Here is a 25,291-nt window from a genome sequence, read left to right as displayed (position 1 = left end):
AGGTAATACCGATATACACACACACACCGAGAGAGGTAATACCAGTATACACATACATGCCCAGAGAGGTAATACCGGACACATATACGCCCAGAGAGGTAATACCGGTATACACATACACGCCCAGAGAGGTAATACCGGTATACACATACACCCCCAGAGAGGTAATACCGGTATACGCATACACGCCCAGAGAGGTAATACCAGTATACACATACACGCCCAGAGAGGTAATACCGGTATACACATACACGCCCAGAGAGGTAATACCGGTATACACATACACGCCCAGAGAGGTAATACCGCTATACACATACACCCCCAGAGAGGTAATACCGGTATACACATACACACCCAGAGAGATAATACCGGTATACACATACACGCCCAGTATTACCTATAATTTGTTACTGGACAGAGTGTCCAAATATAGGACAGTCCGGTTCAATACAGGACACCTGGCTACCCTACTTCTAATACTACACATTAGTGTAGGGTTCTCCACCAGCCCAGCATGATTTAACCAACATCATTTTACCACCCCTGTGACATGCCGCCCGTAGGCAGTGCCTAACCAGCTTTTCGCCATGGGGCGGTCCTGGTGCTGAGGTATAAACAACACACTATGGAAAAAATGGTAATAACTTTGAAGTCGTTTCAATGAGTAGTGGATATTGAGGATAAACCAGAATTACAACTGTAATGGGTTCTTCCTAGAGGCAAGATGTTTTACTAACAGCAACTTAGCATGAGCCTTTAATACACTGACAATCTATATTTATTTATCAAATGTGTTACCAGGAAGTAATACAGTGAGAGTTACCGCTCGTTTCCAAGTATGTCCTGGGCACAGAGTTATGGTGACAATACATGGTTACATTAAATGAACAGAGGTTATGCATAATATTTACCGACATTTCATGGACAGTTAGAAATAATATATGTTATAGGCGTATGCAACCGTTAGAGAACCGAGTAAAATGCGAGGCAGCTGATGTCTTGAAGGAACTTAAACTGGTGGCGGCTGTGAGAGTCTCCGGTAGACTGTTCCAGTTGTGGAGTGCACGGTAAGAGAAGGAGGAGCAGACGGATTATTTGTTGAACCTTGGTATCGTGAGCAGTCTTTTGGAGTCAGGTCCCAGATAGGTGCTGCGTGTGGTAGGGGTGAGGAGCTTGTTCAGATAGGCGGGTAGCTTGCCCAGAAAGTATTTGAAGGCAAGACAGGAAAAAATTATCTACTTTGCGCCTAGTCTCAAGTGATGGCCAATCTAGTACTTGAAGCATTTACAGTAGTAGTGATGTGTGTTGTAGTTACATTGTAGGCCAAAGCGACATATTGAGTTGTAGAGAATGTCTAGTTGGCGGGTGCTATACCATATACAGTACTATGTCCCCATAGTTTATAATTTGGCATTAGCATCTGCTGTGCGATGCTCTTTCTGACCAGCAAACTTAGGTAGGATTTATTCATGTAAAGTACACCCAGTTTGGCATTATCCCAAATTATATACCATAAATAAAAGGAAACACTTAAAATAACTTTAAGGCACTTTCTTAAATAACTAAAGTGCATTTGACTGGCATTGTCCATTAAAGGTCCCCCCTCCCCCTCCACACACACATTTTGGCGTTGGTACCAAAGTTGAGTTGAGTGATGGAGAGGGTTAAATTTGTGTAAAATTTATTATTAAAATTAGTGGAACAGATGTAGTCAAAATTATACACAAGCAGATCCTCACAATGACAGAAGTAGAGAGCTCATGGGAGCAGAACGCCTCTCTCACACATCTCCATCATGGGAGCAGAACGCCTCTGTCTCTCACATCTCCATCATGGGAGCAGAACGCCTCTGTCTCACATCTCCATCTCATGAACCAGGAGGTCCCGGGAACTCTGAATTGGTTCAGCTCCAGAAACCCCCTGCTTCATTACCATTAAAGAAATGGGGATCTTAGATGGAAACCTGCTTCAACTTTCCCAGAAGTTTCTTCTTTATTAGCCAATCACAGGCTCAACTGTTAAGTGACTTCTCTGCTGATTGGGCCACACTGTCCAGTCTTAAAGATGGCTGCTGAAGTCACGGATGAGAACACTGGATACGTCAGCAAAGGCCCATGGGAATTGTAGTTTCTGCTACTTGACTGGAGATGTCTGACTATGACCAAACCATCATTAATTTGTTGCGTTGTTCTCTCACATTGTCACATTCTAACCATGAGTTACACAAGTTGTATTGTTGTATGGTGAGGTTTGTTTTTAGATTTTAAAGCAGCAAGGCCAGAAAATTGCACATTTAAATGTTACATAACTGGAATCAGGGCCCCACTTGCGCTGAAACGAATTATTTTGTTCCGAAGATAATTACTATGGAAGTTGGCGGTGTTGCTGCTCCTCCCGGACAATCCAACATGGCCGCCACTGCCAACCAACATGGCCGCCACTGCCAACCAACATGGCCACCACTGCCAACCAACATGGCCACCACTGCCAACCAATTTGAAGCTGCAACATCATATTAGCTGGTCCTATGAGATTTGAACAGCCCAGCACTGGCAAATAACCCAGTAATTATCTCGGCAACTGAAAATTCAGCACCGGAGGAGCCCCATGGATACAGTTAGGTGAAGAAATCATGTAAAACAAAATCCCAGGTGGCTCTTGTGCTTTAAGTTTTGATGTGTACCCATCTGCTTGGGGGGGTAAGAATGAATACAAAATGGCAGGGGGGGGGGAAGGGGCACACAGGACCATGCGGATTGGTGATATTAGTTTGGTGGTGGTATTGATGGATCGAGCAAGACCGGATTTTCCTGTTAATAAGTAATGGTCGAATAAAACCAATGTCAGTAGTTATTTGGGTTGGGGTTCACTGTTGGGTGCCGGGGTTGACCTGGTCAAGTGAGAGAAGCGTTCCATAATATTACTTATGCAGAATGATGCCCTGCCAGGTGATGATAGTAACCCAAGGTACGACACTAAGAGGCACCCTCTCCCCCTCCCCTCAGGTGGGGGTCATTAGACAGGGTACCTAGAATTTCTAAGATGCCCTAGTTTGGCGCAATAAGAATATGAGAGCACCCTACGTCTCGCACTGTGCTAAAGATAAGGAGGTGCATATCGGAGGGCATGGCTAGGTCAGCTGAACAGCATTTTGGGGGGTGGGGAGAGAAATGGGGAGGAGGGGGCAGTGATTGGAGTCACTGTCAATAACTGGGCCCGGTTATAGAGTGGGAGTAATATTTATTTTTTTATAGTACATAGGATAGAACAGGGGGGCTCAACTCCAGTCCTCAAGCCCCCCAAAGGGTCAGGTTTTCAGGATATCCCAGTCAAAGACTGAGCCACCTGTGCTGAAGCAGGGATATCCTGAAAATTTCACCTGTTGGGGGGGGGGGGGGGTCTTGAGGACTGGCGTTGCGCCCCCCGGGGATAGAAGATAATGGGAAGGGCGAGAGGTCGTTTCACAGTGTTTGTATCACACTACTTCATCCCTTCAGACCTAGTTACATTGTTAATCTGAGAGGTGCCAGGCCCCGCCCGCCCAGTCTCACCCATTTGGTATGTAGCCCCCAGAATCTTTGTATACATATAAAGGGACAGTGCACCCGTGGATGGAAGTGACCCAAGAACACTGGCAAGTGAAATAGTTTCAATGTCGCTGTCACCTTCAAAAAAAAATGAAATCATTTGAAACGTGTAACATTTCCATGGTGAGCTAAAGGTGTAACGATGTTTGGCAAACGATCTGATTACTAAAAGACATTTTACCGTCATTAACAACGTTAGTTGAGCTTTTATCTTTTGTTGACCAAGTAATTCTGGTGCCACGATGACTCACAACGAAAGATGGAAGCCCTCTCTTGGTCCTGCGACAGCGGAGTTTAATTAGCAGGCGGTGAGCGTTTCCGTGCCTACCTCGTCTTGAGAAAAGGTCCGACCACGTCTAATTAAACGCCACTTTCACAAGCCCGTGACATTGCTTTCTGCTCGTACCGCACGGATCTTTCCCTGCCGCCACTCCGCGGCAGAACGCTACAACACATCGCCTGTCAGCCATCATTAAATCACAGACAGAAGCAGCTCGCAGGCGTGAGTCCGTGTTCCCAGCACAAAAACATTCATAATCCTTTTTCACAAGATATAAAATAAGTAAGACACTTACTTTAGGATGATCCAGTCTTTCTAAGGCAGCTGTTTACACCCGCTAAATTGAACGGCCCCTTTAACTATCTAGTCCTAGAGGTGCTGTGTGCCCCTGCATGCCATTTCAGCGGTGTCATAGCCCTAGAGGTGCCTCTGTATAATCATCTCCGGAGCTATGTATCTTAGGAGGTCCCACATGTGCTGAAGCGTGTAGGGGCATATTTAGAGTTGGCTAACGGCAGGGGAGTCGCAGCGCACTCATTGCGTGGGCGCAAATGGCCGGTGTGCAACGCGGAAAAAGGACGCACTTTAAAGTTGGCCAAAATAGGCGCCAGAGTTTGCGCGAGGGTCGTTAATATAATGACGACAGGCGAATTCCTAATTTATTTCAATGAGCGCTACATGGCCGTACACACGTTAAGTATCGCCTGTCCTGTTTTAGTGTCCAATTTAGAGTTGGATTAACAGATGTTCTTAATTGAAAGCAGCGTTACCTCTTGGGGGGGGGGATTCTTTGGGTGACTAGGAGGGATGCAGGGGGTCTCTGGCGCTAAGCCACGTTAATTTCAGCTCCGGGGACCCCCGTCTTCCTGAGAGACAGACCTATAAAGGGGCGGAGACTTGCAACGTCATCCTTTGCGGCTTCCGTGACGCGGGACCTTAAAACAGAAGAGATGGCGGTACCCTCTATCTCGGGGAACAGGGGGGCCCCGGAGCTGAAATGAACGCAGTTCAGCTCCGGAGACCCCCTACCTGCCGCCGAAGGGAAAATATCTACATTTTTGTTAAGGTATAGATCCTTTAAGACCCTTCTTGTGTTGTGCGAGTGTTAAGGGGTAGTGGAGGTGCGTGGGTGCACGTGCAGGGGGTCATAACCTTACGCCAAGCGGCCTTCTTTCTGCAGTGTGGCGTTGTCATGCAATGTCACAATACGTCATGGCGCAGCAGGACGAGAGGCCCCGCCAAAAGGCAAGGCCGGCTTCGGCATAGGCGTTACCTGGGAATGCTCAATATTCCTGAGAATACACCACCCCGGAGAAGGGCAATTATTTGTAGGGTGACAGTATATTTGGCATGCGTGGTGAGGGGTGCTCCCAACACCTCCCATCATCACGGAGCTTTGCGAGCTTATTAAGCTGACATGGACCCTAAACTACACAAGACTCCAGCTCCTCCTCCAATGACCAAACTACTGGCAGTGCTGCATTTCTGGTGTTCTGGGTCATTCCAGGGGACAGTGGCAGTTATTGCCGGCATTTCCCAAGCTGCCTTACCTACATTTTGAAGTCGGTATGGAGGAAGCCGCTCTCTAGAATTAAAAGAGATGAATCAAATTCCCTCAAGAGCAACAGACTATCACCGAGACAGGAATGTTAGCAGCTAGCTCACCCCACAAACCGCTGCAGCTCACACGGAGGGGCGAGCGGTGCGCAGACCGGAAGGCGTGACGCTGCATGAATGTCCCACCCGCATTTGAAGATCAGCTGCTAACGACTGCGAAGCGCGTTGGCGGGCAACTCCAGTCCAACGGGTCAGATATTCAGGATAGCCCGCCTTCAGCACCGGTGGCTCAATCAGGGGCTCGGGCTTCAATTGAGCCACCTGTGCTGAAGCAGGGCCGACCCCCTTAGAGCCTCACAAGGTTCTTCAGATCCAGTACGAGTTTTACAGCAAGGCAGAGATCAATCAGTCTCAGCTTCAGCACAGGTGGCTCAATCAGTGGCTCAGTCGAGCCACCTTTGCTGAAGCAGGGCTATCCTGAAAACCTGACCTGTTGGTGGCCCTTGGAGGACCGGAGTAGCCCACCCCTGCTGCAGCGCCGGGCTCCAAAATGCCGAAATGATGGTGGCGCTGCGCTAACAAGTAACCGCCGCCAGTAGTCCCGTGATTTAGGGGCCTATGCAGAGAGCAGCGCTATTTCGAAATTCGCCATTTTTGGAGAAAATCGCACAGAAAGCAGCAGAAAATGGCGAGTTCCGAAAAAACGCGCCAATTTTTCTTTTCTATTTGTAAAACTCGCCTCGCGGCTGGCGAGAACCTCAATCTCGCCAGTTTTAAAAATATCCTAATGCAGAGAGGCGCGAACGGCATCTAGCGGCTGTTCGCGCCAATAAAATGGCGCGATTGTCTCCTTTTTGCCTCGCCAGAAAAAATTGGCAAGAAGCTTCCGCTCGCGGCCATTGCAAAGGGAAAAAAAAGGCGCGAATTTGTTTTTACACGTTTCTGAAGCGCGCATCTCGCCAATTTAAACTCGCCACACGCATCCATGTTAAACCTAGCAGAATTCGCACTTTTCTGCATATGGAGAATAAAACTCTCCAAAAAAGCTACTTTTTAATAAATTCGCCAATTTTAAAATTCGCTGCTCTCTGCATAGGCCCCTAAGTCTAAACTGGAAATGGCGCTCGTGCTGGAGAGATCTGTGCGTTATGGAAACCGCTCCTGGGGCCTCATGCAGAGAGCATAGAATTTTAAAAATGGCGAATTTCATAAAAAGTAGCTTTTTTGGAGAGTTTTATTCTCCATATGCAGAAAAGTGCGAATTCTGCTATGTTTAACATGGATGCGTGTGGCGAGTTTAAATTGGCGAGATGCGCGCTTCAGAAACGTGTAAAAACAAATTCGCGCCTTTTTTTTCCTCTTTACTATAGGCGGCGAGCGCCATCTTGCCATATTTTCGTGGCGCGGCAAAAATGCGAGAATCGCGCCTTTTTTTGGCGCGAACAGCCGCTACTTGCCGTTCGCACCTCTCTGCATTCGGAGAGTTTTAAAAATGGCGCGATGGAGGTTCTCGCCAGCCGCGAGGCGAGTTTTAAACATAGAAATAAAAAAATGGCGCGTTTTTCGCAACTCGCCATTTTATGCCGTTTTCTGAGGGAAATTGAACAAAAAATGGCGAGTTTTGAAATAACGATGCTCTCTGCATGAGGCCCCTGGTGCCTCACACCCCTTCTGCCGTCGCACGAACCTCCACGGCGCCCGTTATCGATGTATATCGGCGGCAGGATCCTGCAGCGTCCCTGGTACGGACTGTTCCAGTTTAATCTGAGCGGCTAATGACTTTAATGTTCCACTTTGCATAGGTTAGTAATAAATAAAAGGCAGACGCGCCCGGGACCCGCCTCCGAACGTCCCCCGATGGACGCGCCCGAGACCCGGCCTCCGAACGTCCCCCGATAGACGCGCCCGGGACCCGGCCTCCGAACGTCCCCCGATGGACGCGCCCGGGACCCGCCTCCGAACGTCTCCCGGGACCCGCCTCCGAACGTCCCAGATGGACGCGCCCGGGACCCGCCTCCGAAAGTCTCCCGGGACCCGCCTCCGAACGTCCCCAGATGGACGCGCCCGGGACCCGCCTCCGAAAGTCTCCCGATGGACGCGCCCGGGACCCGCCTCCGAACGTCCCCAGATGGACGCGCCCGGGACCCGCCTCCGAAAGTCTCCCGATGGACGCGCCCGGGACCCGCCTCCGAACGTCCCCCGATAGACGCGTCATGTTCTGGCTTCTCCTCCGCCGCGGGTACCAGGTTATTAATGTGTAATTAACCCCTGCAGTGCGGGCGGGGGTATATCCTTCTGGCAGGTGTCGCAGGCACCTTGCAAGGTTGGTAGGGAGGGCGGGGAATTGGGGGTGTCACAAATCCGGAAGTCACCTGCCCAGGTGAGGAGTCTGGGAGCAGGAACTGGGAGACCTTCCTCCACATCCACTCCCCTCCCCACACATCCACTCCCCTCCCCACACATCCACTCCCCTCCCCACACATCCACTCCCCTCCCCACACATCCACTCCCCTCCCCACACATCCACTCCCTCCCACACATCCACTCCCCTCCCCACACATCCACTCCCCTCCCCACACATCCACTCCCCTCCCCACACATCCACTCCCCTCCCCACACATCCACTCCCCTCCCCACACATCCACTCCCCTCCCTACACATCCACTCCCCTCCTACACATCCCCTCCCCTCCCCACACATCCACTTCCCCTCCCACACATCCACTTCCCTCCCCACACATCCACTTCCCCTCCCTCCCCACACATCCACCTCCCCTCCCTCCCCACACATCCACCCACTCCCCTCCCCAAACATCCACCCACTCCCCTCCCCACACATCAATCCCTCCCTTCCTCCACTCCCCTCCCCACACATCCATCCCTCCCCTCCTTCCCAACACATCCATCCCCTCCCTTCCTCCACTCCCCTCCCCACACATCCATCCCTCCCCTCCTTCCAACACATCCATCCCCTCCCTCCCCACACATCCATCCCTCCCCTCCTTCCCCACACATACACTCCCCTCCCCACACATCCACTCCCCTCCCTCCCCCACACATCCATCCCTCCCCTCCTTCCCCACACATCCACTCCCCTCCCCACACATCCACTCCCCTCCCCACACATCCACTCCCCTCCCACACATCCACTCCCCTCCCTACACATCCACTCCCCTCCCTACACATCCACTCCCCTCCCTACACATCCACTCCTCTCCCCACACATCCACTTCCCTCCCCACACATCCACTTCCCTCCCCACACATCCACTTCCCTCCCCACACATCCACTTCCCCTCCCTCCCCCACACATCCACTTCCCCTCCCTCCCCACACATCCACTTCCCCTCCCTCCCCACACATCACTTCCCCTCCCTCCCCACACATCCACTTCCCCTCCCTCCCCACACATCCACTTCCCCTCCTCCCCACACATCCACCCACTCCCCTCCCCCAAACATCCACCCACTCCCTCCCACACATCAATCCCTCCCTTCCTCCACTCCCCTCCCCACACATCCATCCCTCCCCCTCCTTCCCAACACATCCATCCCCTCCCTTCCTCCACTCCCCTCCCCCACACATCCATCCCTCCCCTCCTTCCCAACACATCCATCCCCTCCCTCCCCACACATCCATCCCTCCCCTCCTTCCCCACACATACACTCCCCTCCCCACACATCCACTCCCCTCCCTCCCCACACATCCATCCCTCCCCTCCCCACACATCCATCCCTCCCCTCCTTCCCCACACATCACTCCCCTCCCCACACATCCACTCCCCTCCCCACACATCCACTCCCCTCCCCACACATCCCCTCCCCTCCCCACACATCCCCTCCCCTCCCCACACATCCCCTCCCCTCCCCACACATCCACCCACTCCCCTCCCCACACATCCACCCACTCCCCTCCCCACACATCCACCCACTCCCCTCCCCACACATCAATCCCTCCCTTCCTCAACTCCCCTCCCCTCCTTCCCAACACATCCATCCCCTCCCTCCCCACACATCCACTCTCCTCCCCACACATCCCATCCCCTCCCTCCCCACCACACATCCAGTCCCCTCCCCACACATCCATCCCTCCCCTCCTTCTCCACACATCCCATCCCCTCCCTCCCCACACATCCCTCCCCTCCCCACACATCCATCCCTCCCCTCCTTCCCCACATATCCATCCCTCCCCTCCCTCCCCACACATCCACTCCCCTCCCCACACATCAATCCCTCCCTTCCTCCACATCCACTCCCCTCCCCTCTCCACACATCCATCCCTCTCCTCCCTCCCCACACATCCATCCCCCCACACATCCACTCCCCTCCCCACACATCCCATCCCCTCCCCACACATCCCATCCCCTCCCTCCCCACACATCCACTCCCCTCCCTCCCCACACATCCACTCCCCTCCCTCCCCACACATCCACTCCCCTCCCTCCCCACACATCCACTCCCCTCCCTCCCCACACATCCACTCCCCTCCCTCCCCACATCAATCCCTCCTTCCTCCACATCCACTCCCCTCCCCCCACACATCTACTCCCCTCCCTCCTTCACTCCCTACACATCCACTCCCCTCACATCCCTCCCTCCCCCCCCACCAATCCCTCCCTCCCCCCCACACATCAATCCCTCCCTCCCCCCCACACATCAATCCCCCCCCCCCACACATCAATCCCTCCCCACACATCAATCCCTCCACATCCACTCCCCTCCCCACATTCACTCCCCTCCCCACATTCACTCCCTTCCCCACATTCACTCCCCTCCCCACCCCACATTCACTCCCCTCCCCACCCCACATTCACTCCCCTCCCCACCCCACATTCACTCCCCTCCCCACATTCACTCCCCTCCCCACACACATCTACTCCCCTCCCTCCACCACTCCCCACACAGCCACTCCCCTCTTCACACATCCATCCCTCCCCCCTAATCACACATTCACTCCCCTCCTCCCCTCACACATCCACTCTCCTCCTCCCCTCACACATCCACTCCCCTTCTCCCCTCACACATCCACTCCCCTTCTCCCCCCCACTCCCCTCCCCCCTACACATCCACTCCCCTCATCTCCTCCCCACACATCCACCCTCCTTCCTCTCACATCCACTCCTCCCCCGCCCCTCTGAGATGTAGCTTTTCTATGTGCCCTGGGTGAGGGGGTAATAAGCTGAGGCAGGGGCAGATACACAGGTCTTGGGACTGAGCAGGATTCTGTTATGAGGCAGAGAGAGGTGGGAGACCGTTGAGGGTCTGGGCAGGGGGATTATTACAGAAGCCACAGACGGAGCAAGTGCAGGGGCAGTTAGTTTGGGTATATACAAGACCCCCGATGGGTATAGGGGGGTTAGTGCAGGGTCTGTTATCCGGTCTATTTACATTTCCGCTGGCTGCCAATGAGAGGCAGTATAGGGGCAGTTAGTAGGTCTATATACAGATCCCACAAGAGGGCAAGTGCAGGGGGCAGTTAGCTGTCCTTGCCCTGTACAGGACCCCCTGGGGAAGGGGAAAGGGGCAGTTAGCTGTCCTTGCCCTGTACAGGACCCCCTGGGGAAGGGGAAAGGGGCAGTTAGCTGTCCTTGCGCTGTACAGGACCCCCTGGGGAAGGGGAAAGGGGCAGTTAGCTGTCCTTGCGCTGTACAGGACCCCCTGGGGAAGGGGAAAGGGGCAGTTAGCTGTCCCTGCGCTGTACAGGACCCCCTGGGGAAGGCGAAAGGGGCAGTTAGCTGTCCCTGCGCTGTACAGGACCCCCTGGGGAAGGGGAAAGGGGCAGTTAGCTGTCCCTGCGCTGTACAGGACCCCCTGGGGAAGGGGGAAGGGGCAGTTAGCTGTCCTTGCCCTGTACAGGACCCCCTGGGGAAGGGGGAAGGGGCAGTTAGCTGTCCTTGGGGCTGTTCCGCAGGTTTCTAAGCTCCAGCTCCAGCTGTCGGACGAGGAGATCTCTTTGCACCAGCTGCTCCTTCAGACGCCGAATCTCGTCCTGCTGCCGGTAGAACATGCGAAGCAGCTGCAGAGGGGCACAGGGCATGAGTGGGGGGGGGCACAGGGCATGAGTGGGGGGGGGCACAGGGCATGAGTGGGGGGGGGCACAGGGCATGAGTGGGGGGCACAGGGCATGAGTGGGGGGGGGCACAGGGCATGAGTGGGGGGGGGGCACAGGGCATGAGTGGGGGGGCACAGGGCATGAGTGGGGGGGGGCACAGGGCATGAGTGGGGGGGGGGGGCACAGGGCATGAGTGGGGGGGGGCACAGGGCATGAGTGGGGGGGGGCACAGGGCATGAGTGGGGGGGGCACAGGGCATGAGTGGGGGGCACAGGGCATGAGTGGGGGGGGCACAGGGAAGTGGGGCCGAGTGGGGGGGGGAGGTTACATGGGACGAGTGGGGGGCACAGGGAAGTGGGGATGAGTGGGGGGCACAGGTCACATGGGATAAGTGGGGGTACAGGCAACATGGGATAAGTGGGGGTACAGATAACATGGGATAAGGGGGGTAAAGGTCACAGACACCTGAGAACATTAATGGGCAAACACAGGAATTACCACAGGATGCTGTGTGTGCAGAGAGGGGCTGTGATTAGTACAGGATGCTGTGTGGAGGGACAGGCTGTGATTAGTACAGGATACTGTGTATGCAGAGAGGGGCTGTGATTAGTACAGGATGCTGTGTATGCAGAGCCAGGCTGTGATTAGTACAGGATGCTGTTTGGGCAGAGAGGGGCTGTGATTAGTACAGGATGCTGTGTGTGCAGAGAGGGGCTGTGATTAGTACAGGATGCTGTGTGGAGGGACAGGCTGGGATTAGTACAGGATGCTGTGTATGCAGAGAGGGGCTGTGATTAGTACAGGATGCTGTGTATGCAGAGAGGGGCTGTGATTAGTACAGGATGCTGTGTATGCAGAGAGGGGCTGTGATTAGTACGGGATGCTGTGTGTGCAGAGAGGGGCTGTGATTAGTACAGGATGCTGTGTATGCAGAGAGGGGCTGTGATTAGTACAGGATGCTGTGTGTGCAGAGAGGGGCTGTGATTAGTACAGGATGCTGTGTGGAGGGACAGGCTGTGATTAGTACAGGATTCTATGTATGCAGAGAGGGGCTGTGATTAGTACAGGATGCTGTGTGGAGGGACAGGCTGGGATTAGTACAGGATGCTGTGTATGCAGAGAGGGGCTGTGATTAGTACAGGATGCTGTGTATGCAGAGAGGGGCTGTGATTAGTACAGGATGCTGTGTGAAGGGACAGGCTGTGATTAGTACAGGATGCTGTGTATGCAGAGAGGGGCTGTGATTAGTACAGGATACTGTGTGTGCAGAGAGGGGCTGTGATTAGTACAGGATACTGTGTGGAGGGACAGGCTGTGATTAGTACAGGATGCTGTGTGTGCAGAGAGGGGCTGTGATTAGTACAGGATGCTGTGTGTGCAGAGAGGAGCTGTGATTAGTACAGGATGCTGTGTGGAGGGACAGGCTGTGATTAGTAAAGGATGCTGTGCTCACCTCGTTCTCTGTTCGGGGTGGGATATTCTCCAGTAAATCGATACCATTCACCACCAGACTCTTCTTGTCTCTCACTGGGACTTTAAATATGGCTTTGGACTCCTTCCGGTACCCCTCCTTCAGGCTCATCAGGACGGGGTCTGGGAGGGAGGGGGAAGCTTGTTACCGTGTGCTGTAACCTGGACTGTATGTATGTCTTTATTTATATAGCGCCATTAATGTACATAGCGCTTCACAGCAGTAATACACGTGACAATAATACAAATAACAGATCATGGGAATAAGTGCTTCAGACATAAAAGTAACATTTCGGAAGAGGAGTCCCTGCTCCGAGGAGCTTACAATCTAATTGGTAGGAAGAACGTACAGAGGCAGTAGGAGGGCGTTTTGGTAAGTGCGTCTGCAGGCGGCCAAACTTTATGTATCAGGTGTATAGTATTATTTATTTATAAAATGTGTTAGCATGAAGTAATACATTGAGAGCTACCGCTCGATTTCACATATGTCCTGGGCACAGAGTTAAGATGACAAATAATATAAGATTAAAATGTGAGACCGCTTTAGTTTTGAAAGAACTTAGACTGGTGGCGGATGTGAGTTTTGGGGGGCACGGTAAGAGAAGGAGGAGCGGCCAGATACTTTGTTGAGCCTTGGGACCATGAACAGTCTTTTGGAGTCAGATCTCAGATAAGTGCTGCATGTGGTAGGGGTGAGGAGCTTGTTCAGGTAGACGGGTAGCTTGCCCAGAAAGTATTTGAAGGCAAGACAGGAAAGATGACCTTTGCACCTAGACTCAAGTGATGGCCAATCTAATTCTTTGAGCATTTCGCAACGGTGTGTTGTAGTTACTTTGGAGAACAAAACGGCATATGGAATTGTAGAGGGTGTCAAGTTTGCTAAGGTTGGTTTGATGTGCCGAGCCGTATACTAGGTCCCCATAGTCGATAATTGGCATTAGCATCTGCTGTGCGATATGCTTTCTGACCAGGAGACTTAGGAAGGATTTGTTCCTGTAAAGTACACCTAGTTTGGCATAGGTTTTGGATGTCAGGGAATCAATGTGCATCCCGAATGTTAAATGGGAGTCAAACCATATGCCCAAATATTTAATACTAGTAACAGGAGTTAGGGTGTGTAACAGGGGAGTTATCCCTGTTCAGGTAATGTGCCTCTAATCCAGCAGTGTGGTGGTTAACTGCTGGTAGTCAATTAACAAACACCACCTGCCTGATTAGATGGATTAGAAAAGCCTGTCTGTTGAGACAGGAAGAGAGACTCCTTAGCTCACACCTGAGCTGAACTTGGAGACACTTGTCTTGAGCCCTGCCAGAAGAAACAGCAGAGCTGCTTTCAAGACACAGGGGAAACTTCTAAACCTGAATGCTGACAAACCCTGAAGAAAAAGTAGCAACCAGGGACAGAGAAGATTTTCCCTCCAAACCACAAGGAACAGATAAGACTTTTATTTACAAGACTTTTTATATCTGTTCATTTCATGCTATATGTTTGGGGCTGGGAGACATGCTTATCTAAGGGAGTTGTGAACTGCATAGTATTTAACTAGAAATACTCCCAAGTGAATAGAAGCTTTGTTTACCCCTTGTTTGGATGGTTTCCTGATGTTAAGGAAAAGGCGCAATAAAAGGCTTATTTAATTTCACTATAATCAGTCTCCCTTGCATACCTCTGTGAGCGTCCGCCTACATATGGTGTCAGAAGTGGGATGAGAGGTGGTCTTTGAAGTTAGAAAGGACCGGAGATTTGTTCTGTGAAATTTTTTTTAATGCTTTTTGCCTACAAACAGTCTGAGCAACTTTAAAAAAAAAAAAAATCTCATGCAGCAGAGATCAGAGTTAAAGTGATACACACCACTGCACTGAAACGTACAAAACCACAGATGGACTCTTTTCCCCAATCCCAAGAGGAGAGAGAGAGAGACTGCTGAAGCAGGTAAAACCTTATTTGCCTATCACAATAAAGTGTAATATGGTCATTGAAATAGGGGGTTTGCCTTCCAGCCATAGTCAGGGTTCAAGAAGTGAGTTAGCCCTTGAAAGGGATAGTCGTTTGTTATTTTCAAATGTTTAGCTGAAGCAGTGAATACAGATGGTGACCCATGAGCTGTACTGATTCTGCATGTAAAGGCTGCCACACCGCATAGGACTACCAGTTGTGAATGGAGTATATGCAGAAAAATGTGAAAATTGATGCAAGACTGTGCTGAAGCAGGGGAATTTTCAGTAAACAAGTGCTGAGGGTAAAATTGCCTACGAGAAAAAAAGGAATTGCTGAACTGTGTAAAAGGTATCCCAAAGTGTGAAGAGTGAATGTCATAATACCCAAAGTTGAGACTAAACTCAAACAGAAAATCACATTATTTGGCTGAAGCAGAGAGATTGCACCTAGCAAGTAAATGGTGTAAAGCAAACAGAAGTTTTTACCTAGCAACTGCACATCTTGTATACCTAATAAGAGAAAATGCATGCACAGTACTGCTGATATTGTAAAACTTACCCAAGAAAGAAAAAGTCTACAGAGATGCCTGTGAGAGCTACGACCTCTATGAGCAAAATATGCCCACCTGTAGGACTACCACAATTGGGGGTTCTAACAAATACAGTGGCAACAGCTGCAATAGCGCCTCCTGAGGTCAGGAAGAAAATTACACCTGATAGCCTAAAAATGGAGGACAAGATGCAGCGTTCCTGTAATGAACCCTACCCCACGGAAGAGTGGCCCTTCTGGTCCAATAAAGAGGAAGACATCTCTTACGGGGAACCCGAACCGAGTCACACCCACAAAACACCCCACGAATGGTGGGGGTGCCTGAACTCGGCACGAACCGAAAAGACCGCTCCCTTTGATGACGAATATGATCAGCAGGAGAAAGAGCGGGAGCAGTGGATCACCGAATATTTCCGTCAGCTATTACAGTTGCAAGAAAAGCCGGGTGAATCCAAAGACACTGCTAAAATTTCAAATGAAGATGGAGACCCCAGTATCCCTGAAGGGACGGTGTCATCCAAATCAAAAAGGCGGAAAAAGAAAAAGAAAAGCGGTTCTTCACTTACCGTGGAAGTAACAGACACGTCCGCAGATCCTGTGGAGGAAAAGGGGGCCGAGTTGCCCTGCAGCCTGGAGAAAATGGAGAATTCGTCCCGCGGTTAACCGAATATCCAGAGGGCCCAAGGCAGAAGTCGTGTACCCCAAAGAAGTGTCTGTCCGGTGCCAACAGTGAGGAACCCTCAACCAACCATCCCAGGGAAGTGGAGCCGGAACCAGTGAGTGACGATCCCTTGACCTGCCCTGAGGATGCCCTGAAAAATGCCAGGCGTGACTGTGATATACTCCGTGAACAATTGAAACAAAAGAAAGATGGTTACGCGGAGCTACTGACGTGAAGCTACAGGAACATGTGCTCGCAATGTACTCTGCAGCCAGGACAGAATTGGACGATCTCAAGACTGAGCTAGATACTGCAATGCTACTATTTCCGCCCTGGATGAAAAGCAGAGCCAATCTGATAAAATGATGACTAAGCTGAAGCGGAAGTATGAGGAGGCACTAAAGCAGATGACAGTCTTTCAGCAAGAGGTTCACACTCTTCGTGTGGAGCTGAATTTCTCACAACAGGAGGTCAACAATGTCCGGACAGACGTGGACGTATCTCAGAAAGAGGTTCAGACACTCCGCAGAGCACTGGATGCCTCACATCATGAGACCAACAGCTGCCGCACAGATCTGGAAGTTTCTAGAAAGGAACTACACAGTCTCACTGAGGAGCGGGACATATCTAAAGAAACTATTGTCAATCTTGATACAGATCTCAAAGTCTCTCAGAAGGAGCTTCAGACCCTCAACCTAGAGAAGGAAGTCTCACGCCAGGATTCTGTCATTCTCAAAGCAGATGTGCGTAAATGGAAGGAGGACTGCAAAGAAGCCCTGAAGAATACAGAGACTGAAAAAGGAGAAAATTCAAGATTAAAAAGAGAAAACTTAAAACTGAAAGAAGAAAATTTTCAGTTGACAGACGAAGTCAAGGAAAAGAATGAAAAGCTACACGAGCTTAAGGAAATAAATAGACTTTTGGAAGGTGAGAAGTTTGAAGCAGAGCACCGACTGCAGAACCAACTGCAAGGTCTGCGTACGCACCCCGAGAAGGCCAAGGAGAAGCAGCGAACTCTGCAGGAAGAAAATCTGCAGGCTGTTAAAGAAATTCAAGTGCTGCAGGAACGTCTGATGACCCAGTATGTCCCCGCAAAGCAGCATGAGAAACTGAAGGCTACCCTGAGCGTTACCAAAGCAACGCTAAAGGCCAAGCTTAGTACCCAGGTGACCCGGCACAAAAGGGAGCACAAGAAGGTCCAGAAACTAAAACAAGTAACTGTGGCCCGAGCAAAGAAATTCATAGTGCTTCACAATGCAATAAAAATGTGGAAGCAAGCACAGAGGAAGCAAAGCGTGCAGATAAATTCCCTGAGAAGAGACTTGCAAGACGCAATCAAAAAACAGGGATCTCTCGCGGATGAGATTACAGTCCTACAAGGACAAGTATTGACCCTGACTAAGCGTCAGTATCCCACAGCCTCAAAAACCCATGAAGACAAGGGTACAGTGAGAGCTGCGAATACCGCTCATCTGAAAGACAAGGTTGCAAAATTTGAACCACCTAAACAAGCACTAGCAAAACCTTCAGCCACCCAACAGGCAACAAAAGAAGGTACACGTGCTGAATCAAAACCAGAAGAATCCTTAGCTGATGAAGCTGAAAAGATGGGACATTCTCTGGAAGTGGGTGTGGAATTGCAACTTAACCCCAAAGAGGCTGAACTAGCAACCCCATTGAGTGGGAAAAGGGCAGAGAGACAGCTTCAAGAGCGGAAAACTCAAAGGGCTGTTTTTAAACGCTCTGCAACTACTGCCATACAATATGCCTACAATAAGACGAGCACCCGACGTGAGGGAAATCTCATGACCGCGCACGTAGCAAAAAGACTATACTTAGAAAAAGTCCTCCTCGAGCGACTGAGGAGTGCTGATCTCAATCACCTTCAGGAGGAGACATGAATAAACTAGAGAAAGGGCTCCAATCCCAGCAGGACTGAGGGTTCTCTTCCTCCATCCACTCTCATTCAAGTCACAGAGATATCTAGAATGAGAGTGGAAGGATTGGCTTTGGCCGTGGCAAGCCCGAGCTTCCCACAAACAGGGGAGGTATGTAACAGGGGAGTTATCCCTGTTCAGGTAATGTGCCTCTAATCCAGCAGTGTGGTGGTTAACTGCTGGTAGTCCATTAACAAACACCACCTGCCTGATTATATGGATTAGAAAAGCCTGTCTGTTGAGACAGGAAGAGAGACTCCTTAGCTCACACCTGAGCTGAACTTGGAGACACTTGTCTTGAGCCCTGCCAGAAGAAACAGCAGAGCTGCTTTCAAGACACAGGGGAAACTTCTAAACCTGAATGCTGACAAACCCTGAAGAAAAGGTAGCAACCAGGGACAGAGAAGATTTCCCCTCCAAACCACAAGGAACAGATAAGACTTTTATTTACAAGACTTTTTATATCTGTTCATTTCATGCTATATGTTTGGGGCTGGGAGACATGCTTATCTAAGGGAGTTGTGAACTGCATAGTATTTCACTAGAAATACTCCCAAGTGAATAGAAGCTTTGTTTACCCCTTGTTTGGATGGTTTCCTGATGTTAAGGAAAAGGCGCAATAAAAGGCTTATTTAATTTCACTATAAATCAGTCTCCCTTGCATACCTCTGTGAGCGTCCGCCTACAGGGTGGTATTAGCGTTGGTTCTGATCTGGAGCTGTCATTGGAAGCTTTAAATATTTAGCCGTGGTCCCAAATACCAGTGTTACAGTCTCGTCAGTGTTTAAAAACAGTTTGTTTTGTGAGATCCAATTTTCAAGTCTCAAAAAGTCAGACTGAAGTATGTGTTGAAGGTCAGAGAGGCTATGGCTGTGCGCATATAGGATTGTGTCATCTGCATACATGTGTATTGAGGCTTCCTTACAAGCTGTGGGAAGATCATTTATGAACACTGAGAAGAGTAGGGGCCCCAGAACAGAGCCTTGCGGGACACCACAGGTGATATCCAGGGGGTTGGAATTAGATACTTCAAAACAATTAATTGTAACGGCGCTTAAGTGAATAGCGTCCTATAATAATAATTAAATGTAAAATATATAATATAGTAAAGTGATTTTTTAAACAGCAGGTTGCTGTTTGGGCAGAGCCGGGCTGTGATTAGTACAGGATACTGTGTATGCAGAGAGGGGCTGCGATTAGTACAGGATGCTGTTTGGGCAGAGCCGGGCTGTGATTAGTACAGGATACTGTGTATGCAGAGAGGGGCTGTGATTAGTACAGGATGCTGTTTGGGCAGAGCCAGGCTGCGATTAGTACAGGATGCTGTTTGGGCAGAGCCGGGCTGTGATTAGTACAGGATACAGTGTATGCAGAGAGGGGTTGTGATTAGTACAGGATGCTGTTTGGGCAGAGCCAGGCTGTGATTAGTACAGGATGCTGTGTGGAGGGCCAGGGTGTGTATGTGTATCCTGCACAGGGCGTGCGCGTGTAACATATCCCATGTGTATCCGGCACAGGGCGTGCGTGTGTAACATATCCCATGTGTATCCGGCACGGGGTGTGCGTGTGTAACATATCCCATGTGTATCCGGCACGGGGCGTGCGCGTGTAACATATCCCATGTGTATCCGCACAGGGCGTGCGCGCTCTTCTGATAGTAAATGGGATCATGTAACATATCCCTCCACAGGAGCAGCTCCAAATTGGAGAGATACGTGATGGGCGGGCCGCCCTCCTCTCAGCTGATTGCACCTTATAAAGAACCTACTGCTGATCCCATTAACCCTTACAAATCTGATCAGGCGCGGGACAGAATATCGCTTTGTTCCCCTCCCATACTACATCCCCCCCTTCCCCGCTCAGCACCATGTCCCCCCTTCCCCGATCAGCACCATGTCCCCTCTTCCCCCCGCTCAGCACCATGTCCCCTCTTCCCCCCCCCCCCGATCAGCACCATATCCCCTCTTCCCCCCGCTCAGCACCATGTCCCCTCTTCCCCCCCCCCCGATCAGCACCATGTCCCCTCTTCCCCCCGATCAGCACCATGTCCCCTCTTCCCCCCGATCAGCAACATGTCCCCTCTTCCCCCCCGATCAGCACCATGTCCCCTCTTCCCCCCGATCAGCACCATGTCCCCTCTTCCCCCCGCTCAGCACCATGTCCCCTCTTCCCCCCGCTCAGCACCATGTCCCCTCTTCCCCCCGATCAGCAGCATGTCCCCTCTTCCCCCCGATCAGCACCATGTCCCCTCTTCTCCCCGCTCAGCACCATGTCCGCTCTTCCCCCCGCTCAGCACCATGTCCGCTCTTCCCCCCGATCAGCACCATGTCCCCTCTTCCCCCCCGATCAGCACCATGTCCCCTCTTCTCCCCCGATCAGCACCATGTCCCCTCTTCCCCCCCTCTTCCCCCCCGATCAGCACCATGTCCCCTCTTCCCCCCCGATCAGCACCATGTCCCCTCTTCCCCCCGATCAGCACCATGTCCCCTTGTCCCCCCCCCGATCAGCACCATATCCCCTCTTCCCCCCGATCAGCACCATGTCCCCTCTTCCCCCCGATCAGCACCATGTCCCCTTGTCCCCCCCCCGATCAGCACCATATCCCCTCTTCCCCCCGATCAGCACCATGTCCCCTCTTCCCCCCCCCGATCAGCACCATGTCCCCTCTTCCCCCCCCCGATCAGCACCATGTCCCCTCTTTCCCCCGATCAGCACCATGTCCCCTCTTCCCCCCCCCCCGATCAGCACCATGTCCCCTCTTCCCCCCCCCGATCAGCACCATGTCCCCTCTTCCCCCCGATCAGCACCATGTCCCCTCTTCCCCCCGATCAGCACCATGTCCCTTTGTCGTCCCCCCGATCAGCACCATATCCCCTCTTCCCCCCGATCAGCACCATGTCCCCTCTTCCCCCCGATCAGCACCATGTCCCCTTGTCCCCCCCCCGATCAGCACCATATCCCCTCTTCCCCCCGATCAGCACCATGTCCCCTCTTCCCCCCCCCGATCAGCACCATGTCCCCTCTTCCCCCCCCCGATCAGCACCATGTCCCCTCTTCCCCCCGATCAGCACCATGTCCCCTCTTCCCCCCGATCAGCACCATGTCCCCTCTTCCCCCCGATCAGCACAATGTCCCCTCTTCTCCCCGATCAGCACCATGTCCCCTCTTCCCCCCCCGATCAGCAGCATGTCCCCTCTTCCCCCGATCAGCACCATGTCCCCTCTTCCCCCCCCGATCAGCAGCATGTCCCCTCTTCCCCCGATCAGCACCATGTCCCCTCTTCCCCCCCGATCAGCACCATGTCCCCTCTTCCCCCCCGATCAGCGCCATGTCCCCTCTTCCCCCCGCTCAGCACCATGTCCCCTCTTCTCCCCGATCAGCACCATGTCCCCTCTTCCCCCCCCGATCAGCAGCATGTCCCCTCTTCCCCCGATCAGCACCATGTCCCCTCTTCCCCCCGATCAGCACCATGTCGTCTATCCCCCCTCCCCCACTCCCCACCAAATCCCACCTCTGTTGATACCGCTCAGCCACTCGTCAGGACTCAGTGCCGGCTCCGTCCCCGAGGTCATCGGATAAATGTCCTCTTGATAAGTCTCCGACTGCAACGAGAAAGGTCTGTGTCATTGTGTCACCCTGCGGGAGCGAGGAGGGAAACGATAGATCACCATGTGTCACCCTGCGGAGGGGACAGGGTGGAACTCACCCTCCTCGGCACTATCATGGATATTGGTTCTATTAGCCCCTTCAGGGTGACGAGCTTGTAGAATCGGAAAATCTCACACGCCGACACGTCCAAACCGTGCTTCGGCATCACCCCTGGGAACAACATCACCCGGTCACCCTCCCATGTGTGTGACTGGATCACCCTGTCACCTTCTACATGTGACTGTGTCATGAGATGCCAAAGTCTGGGGTGTCTCACCCTCGGTAAGTGATGGACAATGATCTGCCTTTGTCAATCTCTGTGTCCCCCTTACTTGTCCCCTCTCCCTTTACCCCCCCCATCTCCATCTCTTTCCCCCCCCCATCTCTCGTCCCCTCTCTCTTTCTCTTGCCCCCTCTCCCGCCCCCTCTCCTATCTCCTCTCCATCTCTCTTGCCCCCCTCTCCATCTCTCCCTCGTCCCCTCTCCGTCCCTTTCCCCCACCTCTCTCTCCCCCTTTTCCCGTTCCCTCTTTGTCTTTCCCCCCTCTCCGTCTCTCTTACCCCCACCTCCCGTCCCCTCTGTCTCTTTTCTCCCCGTCCCGTTTGCCCTGTCACGGCTTTGCCCCCATATTCCCATTTCGGGGTCTCACCGAGCCCTTTCTGGGGTGCAGCGGAGCGGAATTCCATCAGGTATGCCAGGAACGGCTTCTCGGCTTTGATCTCGTAATATCGAATGTTCCCGTCCCCCTGGAGAGAGGGGAGGGTGGGGGTGAGCGCGAGAGACAACACGTGAGGGGTCTTAGGAGGGGAACGTCTCATTCTGAGGTGAGCATAGATGGGGGAGGGTGGCGGTGCGGGAGTATGGATGATGGGTGGAATGCTGTAGATTGTCAGCTCACCTTCCCAGCCAGGTACAGCATGTGTGTGTCCACATCATAGAAAGGGAAGAGCAGCCCAGAGAGTCCGTCTATCTCTTCCTCCGTCAGGGGCATGGACAGGTCCTCCTGCCGGGGTAAGACGTCACAACCAAACACCTAACACCTAAGGCTGGGGCCATGGCGACGTAAGGCAGCGATCGCGTCCATGCGGTGTGCGCGCGAAAGCGGGAGGGGTGCGTGCTGCGCATGAAATCAGTTTGAAACTGATTTCTTGGTGCGACAGGCCGGTCACGTGAGCAGTTCGTCCAATGAGGGTGAACCAGCTCCGTGACGCCACTAGGCACGCCCCCCACCATGGGCAGGGAAAGCGCCCGCTTCACTTCCCAGCCTCCGCACACATCCCTCACTGACTGGCTGGTCCACCCTCAGTCTCAGCACGAAGGCTGGCAGAGAGAGGTGAGGCTGGCGGGACGGAGAGGGGGGGCTGGCAGAGAGAGGTGAGGCTGGCGGGACGGAGAGGGGGGGCTGGCAGAGAGAGGTGAGGCTGGCGGGACGGAGAGGGGGGGCTGGCAGAGAGGCGAGGCTGGCGGGACGGAGGGGGGGGGCTGGCAGAGAGAGGTGAGGCTGGCGGGACGGAGAGGGGGGGCTGGCAGAGAGAGGCGAGGCTGGCGGGACGGGGAGGCTGGCAGGTGAGGCTGGCGGGACGGAGAGGGGGGGCTGGCAAAGAGAGGCGAGGCTGGCGGGACGGGGAGGCTGGCAGGTGAGGCTGGCGGGACGGAGAGGGGGGTCTGGCCGGGCGGGAAAGGGGAGCTGGCAGGGGGGGAAGGGGAGGCTGGCAGAGTGTGAAGGGGAGGCTGGCAGAGTGTGAAGGGGAGGCTGGCAGGGCGGGAAGGGGGTGCTGGCAGGGCGGGAAGGAGGGGCGGGAAGGGGGGGGGCTGGCAGGGCGGGAAGGGGGTGCTGGTAGGGCAGGAAGAGGAGGCTGGCAGGGGGTTGGAATGATGGAGTGAGGTAGGGAGGGGGGTTGGAGTAATTTAAACATTTTGTATGGGTCCCTGTGAGGGTGGGGGGGGGGGGGGGTTGTGCTGTTGTCCCTAACTTTGCTGGTTAATCGTGCAGTCCCAGGCACACAGGCACACAGACTGGTCCTATCACCCACCTGGTCCCACAGCGCTATCTGCCTCGTGTTCCACCTGGAGACGCCCGTCGTGAGCAGACGCTTCATGTTCCCGAGGAAGACGACGCGAGTCACCCTGTGCGTCTTACAGCTCGCAACCTGCGTGGAGGACAAAACTGCAGAGCCTTCATATACAGAGCCTCCATATACAGAGCCCGCTGAGCCTCCATATACAGAACCTCCATATACAGAGCCCCCATATACACAGCGCTGCAGAGCCTCCATATACAGAGCCTCCTTATACAGAGCCTTCATATACACAGCACTGCAGAGCCTCCATATACAGAGCGCTGCAGAGCCTCTATATACAGAGCCCGCAGAGCCTCCATATAGACAGTACGCAGAGCCTTCATATACAGAGCCCGCTGAGCCTTCATGTACAGAGACTCCATATACAGAGCGCTGCAGAGCCTCCATATACAGAGCCCGCAGAGCCTCCATATAGACAGTACGCAGAGCCTTCAGGGTATACAGTACATATGATGGGTGTGGGCGGGTGCAGGGTATACAGTACATATGATGGGTGTGGGCGGGTGCAGGGTGTACAGTACATATGATGGGTGTAGGGGTGTGGGCGGATGCAGGGTGTACAGTACATATGATGGGTGTAGGAGTGTGGGCGGGTGCAGGGTATACAGTACATATGATGGGTGTAGGGGTGTGGGCGGGTGCAGGGTGTACAATACATATGATGGGTGTAGGGGTGTGGGCGGGTGCAGGGTGTACAGTACATATGATGGGTGTAGGGTGTACAGTACATATGATGGGTGTAGGGGTGTGGGCGGGTGCAGGATGTACAGTACATATGATGGGTGTAGGGGTGTGGGCGGGTGCAGGGTGTACAGTACATATGATGGGTGCAGGGTGTGTGTAGGGGTGTGGGCGGGTGCAGGGTGTACAGTACATATGATGGGTGTAGGGTGTACAGTACATATGATGGGTGTAGGGTGTACAGTACATATGATGGGTGTGGGCGGGTGCAGGGTATACAGTACATATGATGGGTGTGGGCGGGTGCAGGGTGTACAGTACATATGATGGGTGTAGGGGTGTGGGCGGGTGCAGGGTGTACAGTACATATGATTGGTGTAGGAGTGTGGGCGGGTGCAGGGTATACAGTACATATGATGGGTGTAGGGGTGTGGGCGGGTGCAGGGTGTACAGTACATATGATGGGTGTAGGGGTGTGGGCGGGTGCAGGGTGTACAGTACATATGATGGGTGTAGGGTGTACAGTACATATGATGGGTGTAGGGTGTACAGTACATATGATGGGTGTTGGGGTGTGGGCGGGTGCAGGGTGTACAGTACATATGATGGGTGTAGGGGTGTGGGCGAGTGCAGGGTGTACAGTACATATGATGGGTGCAGGGTGTACAGTACATATGATGGGTGTAGGGGTGTAGGGGTGTGGGCGGGTGCAGGTTGTACAGTACATATGATGGGTGTGGGCGGGTGCAGGGTGTACAGTACATATGATGGGTGTAGGGGTGTGGGCGGGTGCAGGGTGTACAGTACATATGATGGGTGGGCGGGTGCAGGGTGTACAGTACATATGATGGG

The 25,291-nt window shown here is 52.9% G+C and overlaps 1 protein-coding gene and 1 long non-coding RNA gene across 3 annotated transcripts in view; both read right to left on the bottom strand.

The window, feature by feature from the left end:
* Positions 1 to 740: 740 nt before the first annotated feature.
* LOC142468844 (uncharacterized) lies at positions 741 to 7,875 on the bottom strand. The gene is made up of 2 exons (XR_012788885.1): positions 7,112 to 7,875; positions 741 to 5,452 (listed from the first exon to the last, which is right to left on the bottom strand). It is a non-coding gene; the product is annotated as an uncharacterized LOC142468844 (long non-coding RNA).
* Positions 7,876 to 10,493: 2,618 nt separating this feature from the next.
* Positions 10,494 to 25,291, bottom strand: part of CORO2B (coronin 2B) — a 46,656-nt gene continuing 31,858 nt past the window's right edge. The window contains exons 6-12 of one of the 2 annotated variants that reach the window (XM_075575426.1): positions 23,711 to 23,827; positions 22,576 to 22,680; positions 22,327 to 22,423; positions 21,736 to 21,848; positions 21,541 to 21,631; positions 12,927 to 13,066; positions 10,494 to 11,437 (exon numbers count right to left, since the gene is read on the bottom strand). In XM_075575426.1, the coding sequence (XP_075431541.1) occupies positions 11,306 to 11,437; positions 12,927 to 13,066; positions 21,541 to 21,631; positions 21,736 to 21,848; positions 22,327 to 22,423; positions 22,576 to 22,680; positions 23,711 to 23,827 (795 nt within the window). In that variant the 3' untranslated portion in view covers positions 10,494 to 11,305. The remainder of the gene's footprint in view (positions 11,438 to 12,926; positions 13,067 to 21,540; positions 21,632 to 21,735; positions 21,849 to 22,326; positions 22,424 to 22,575; positions 22,681 to 23,710; positions 23,828 to 25,291) is intronic. The other variant, XM_075575425.1, reaches the window with a different exon arrangement.

Source organism: Ascaphus truei, chromosome 18, assembly GCF_040206685.1.
Source record: "Ascaphus truei isolate aAscTru1 chromosome 18, aAscTru1.hap1, whole genome shotgun sequence".
Lineage (NCBI taxonomy): Eukaryota > Metazoa > Chordata > Amphibia > Anura > Ascaphidae > Ascaphus > Ascaphus truei.
The sequence above is the reverse complement of the archived record's forward strand: the minus strand, read 5'-3'. Positions and strand labels throughout refer to the sequence as shown.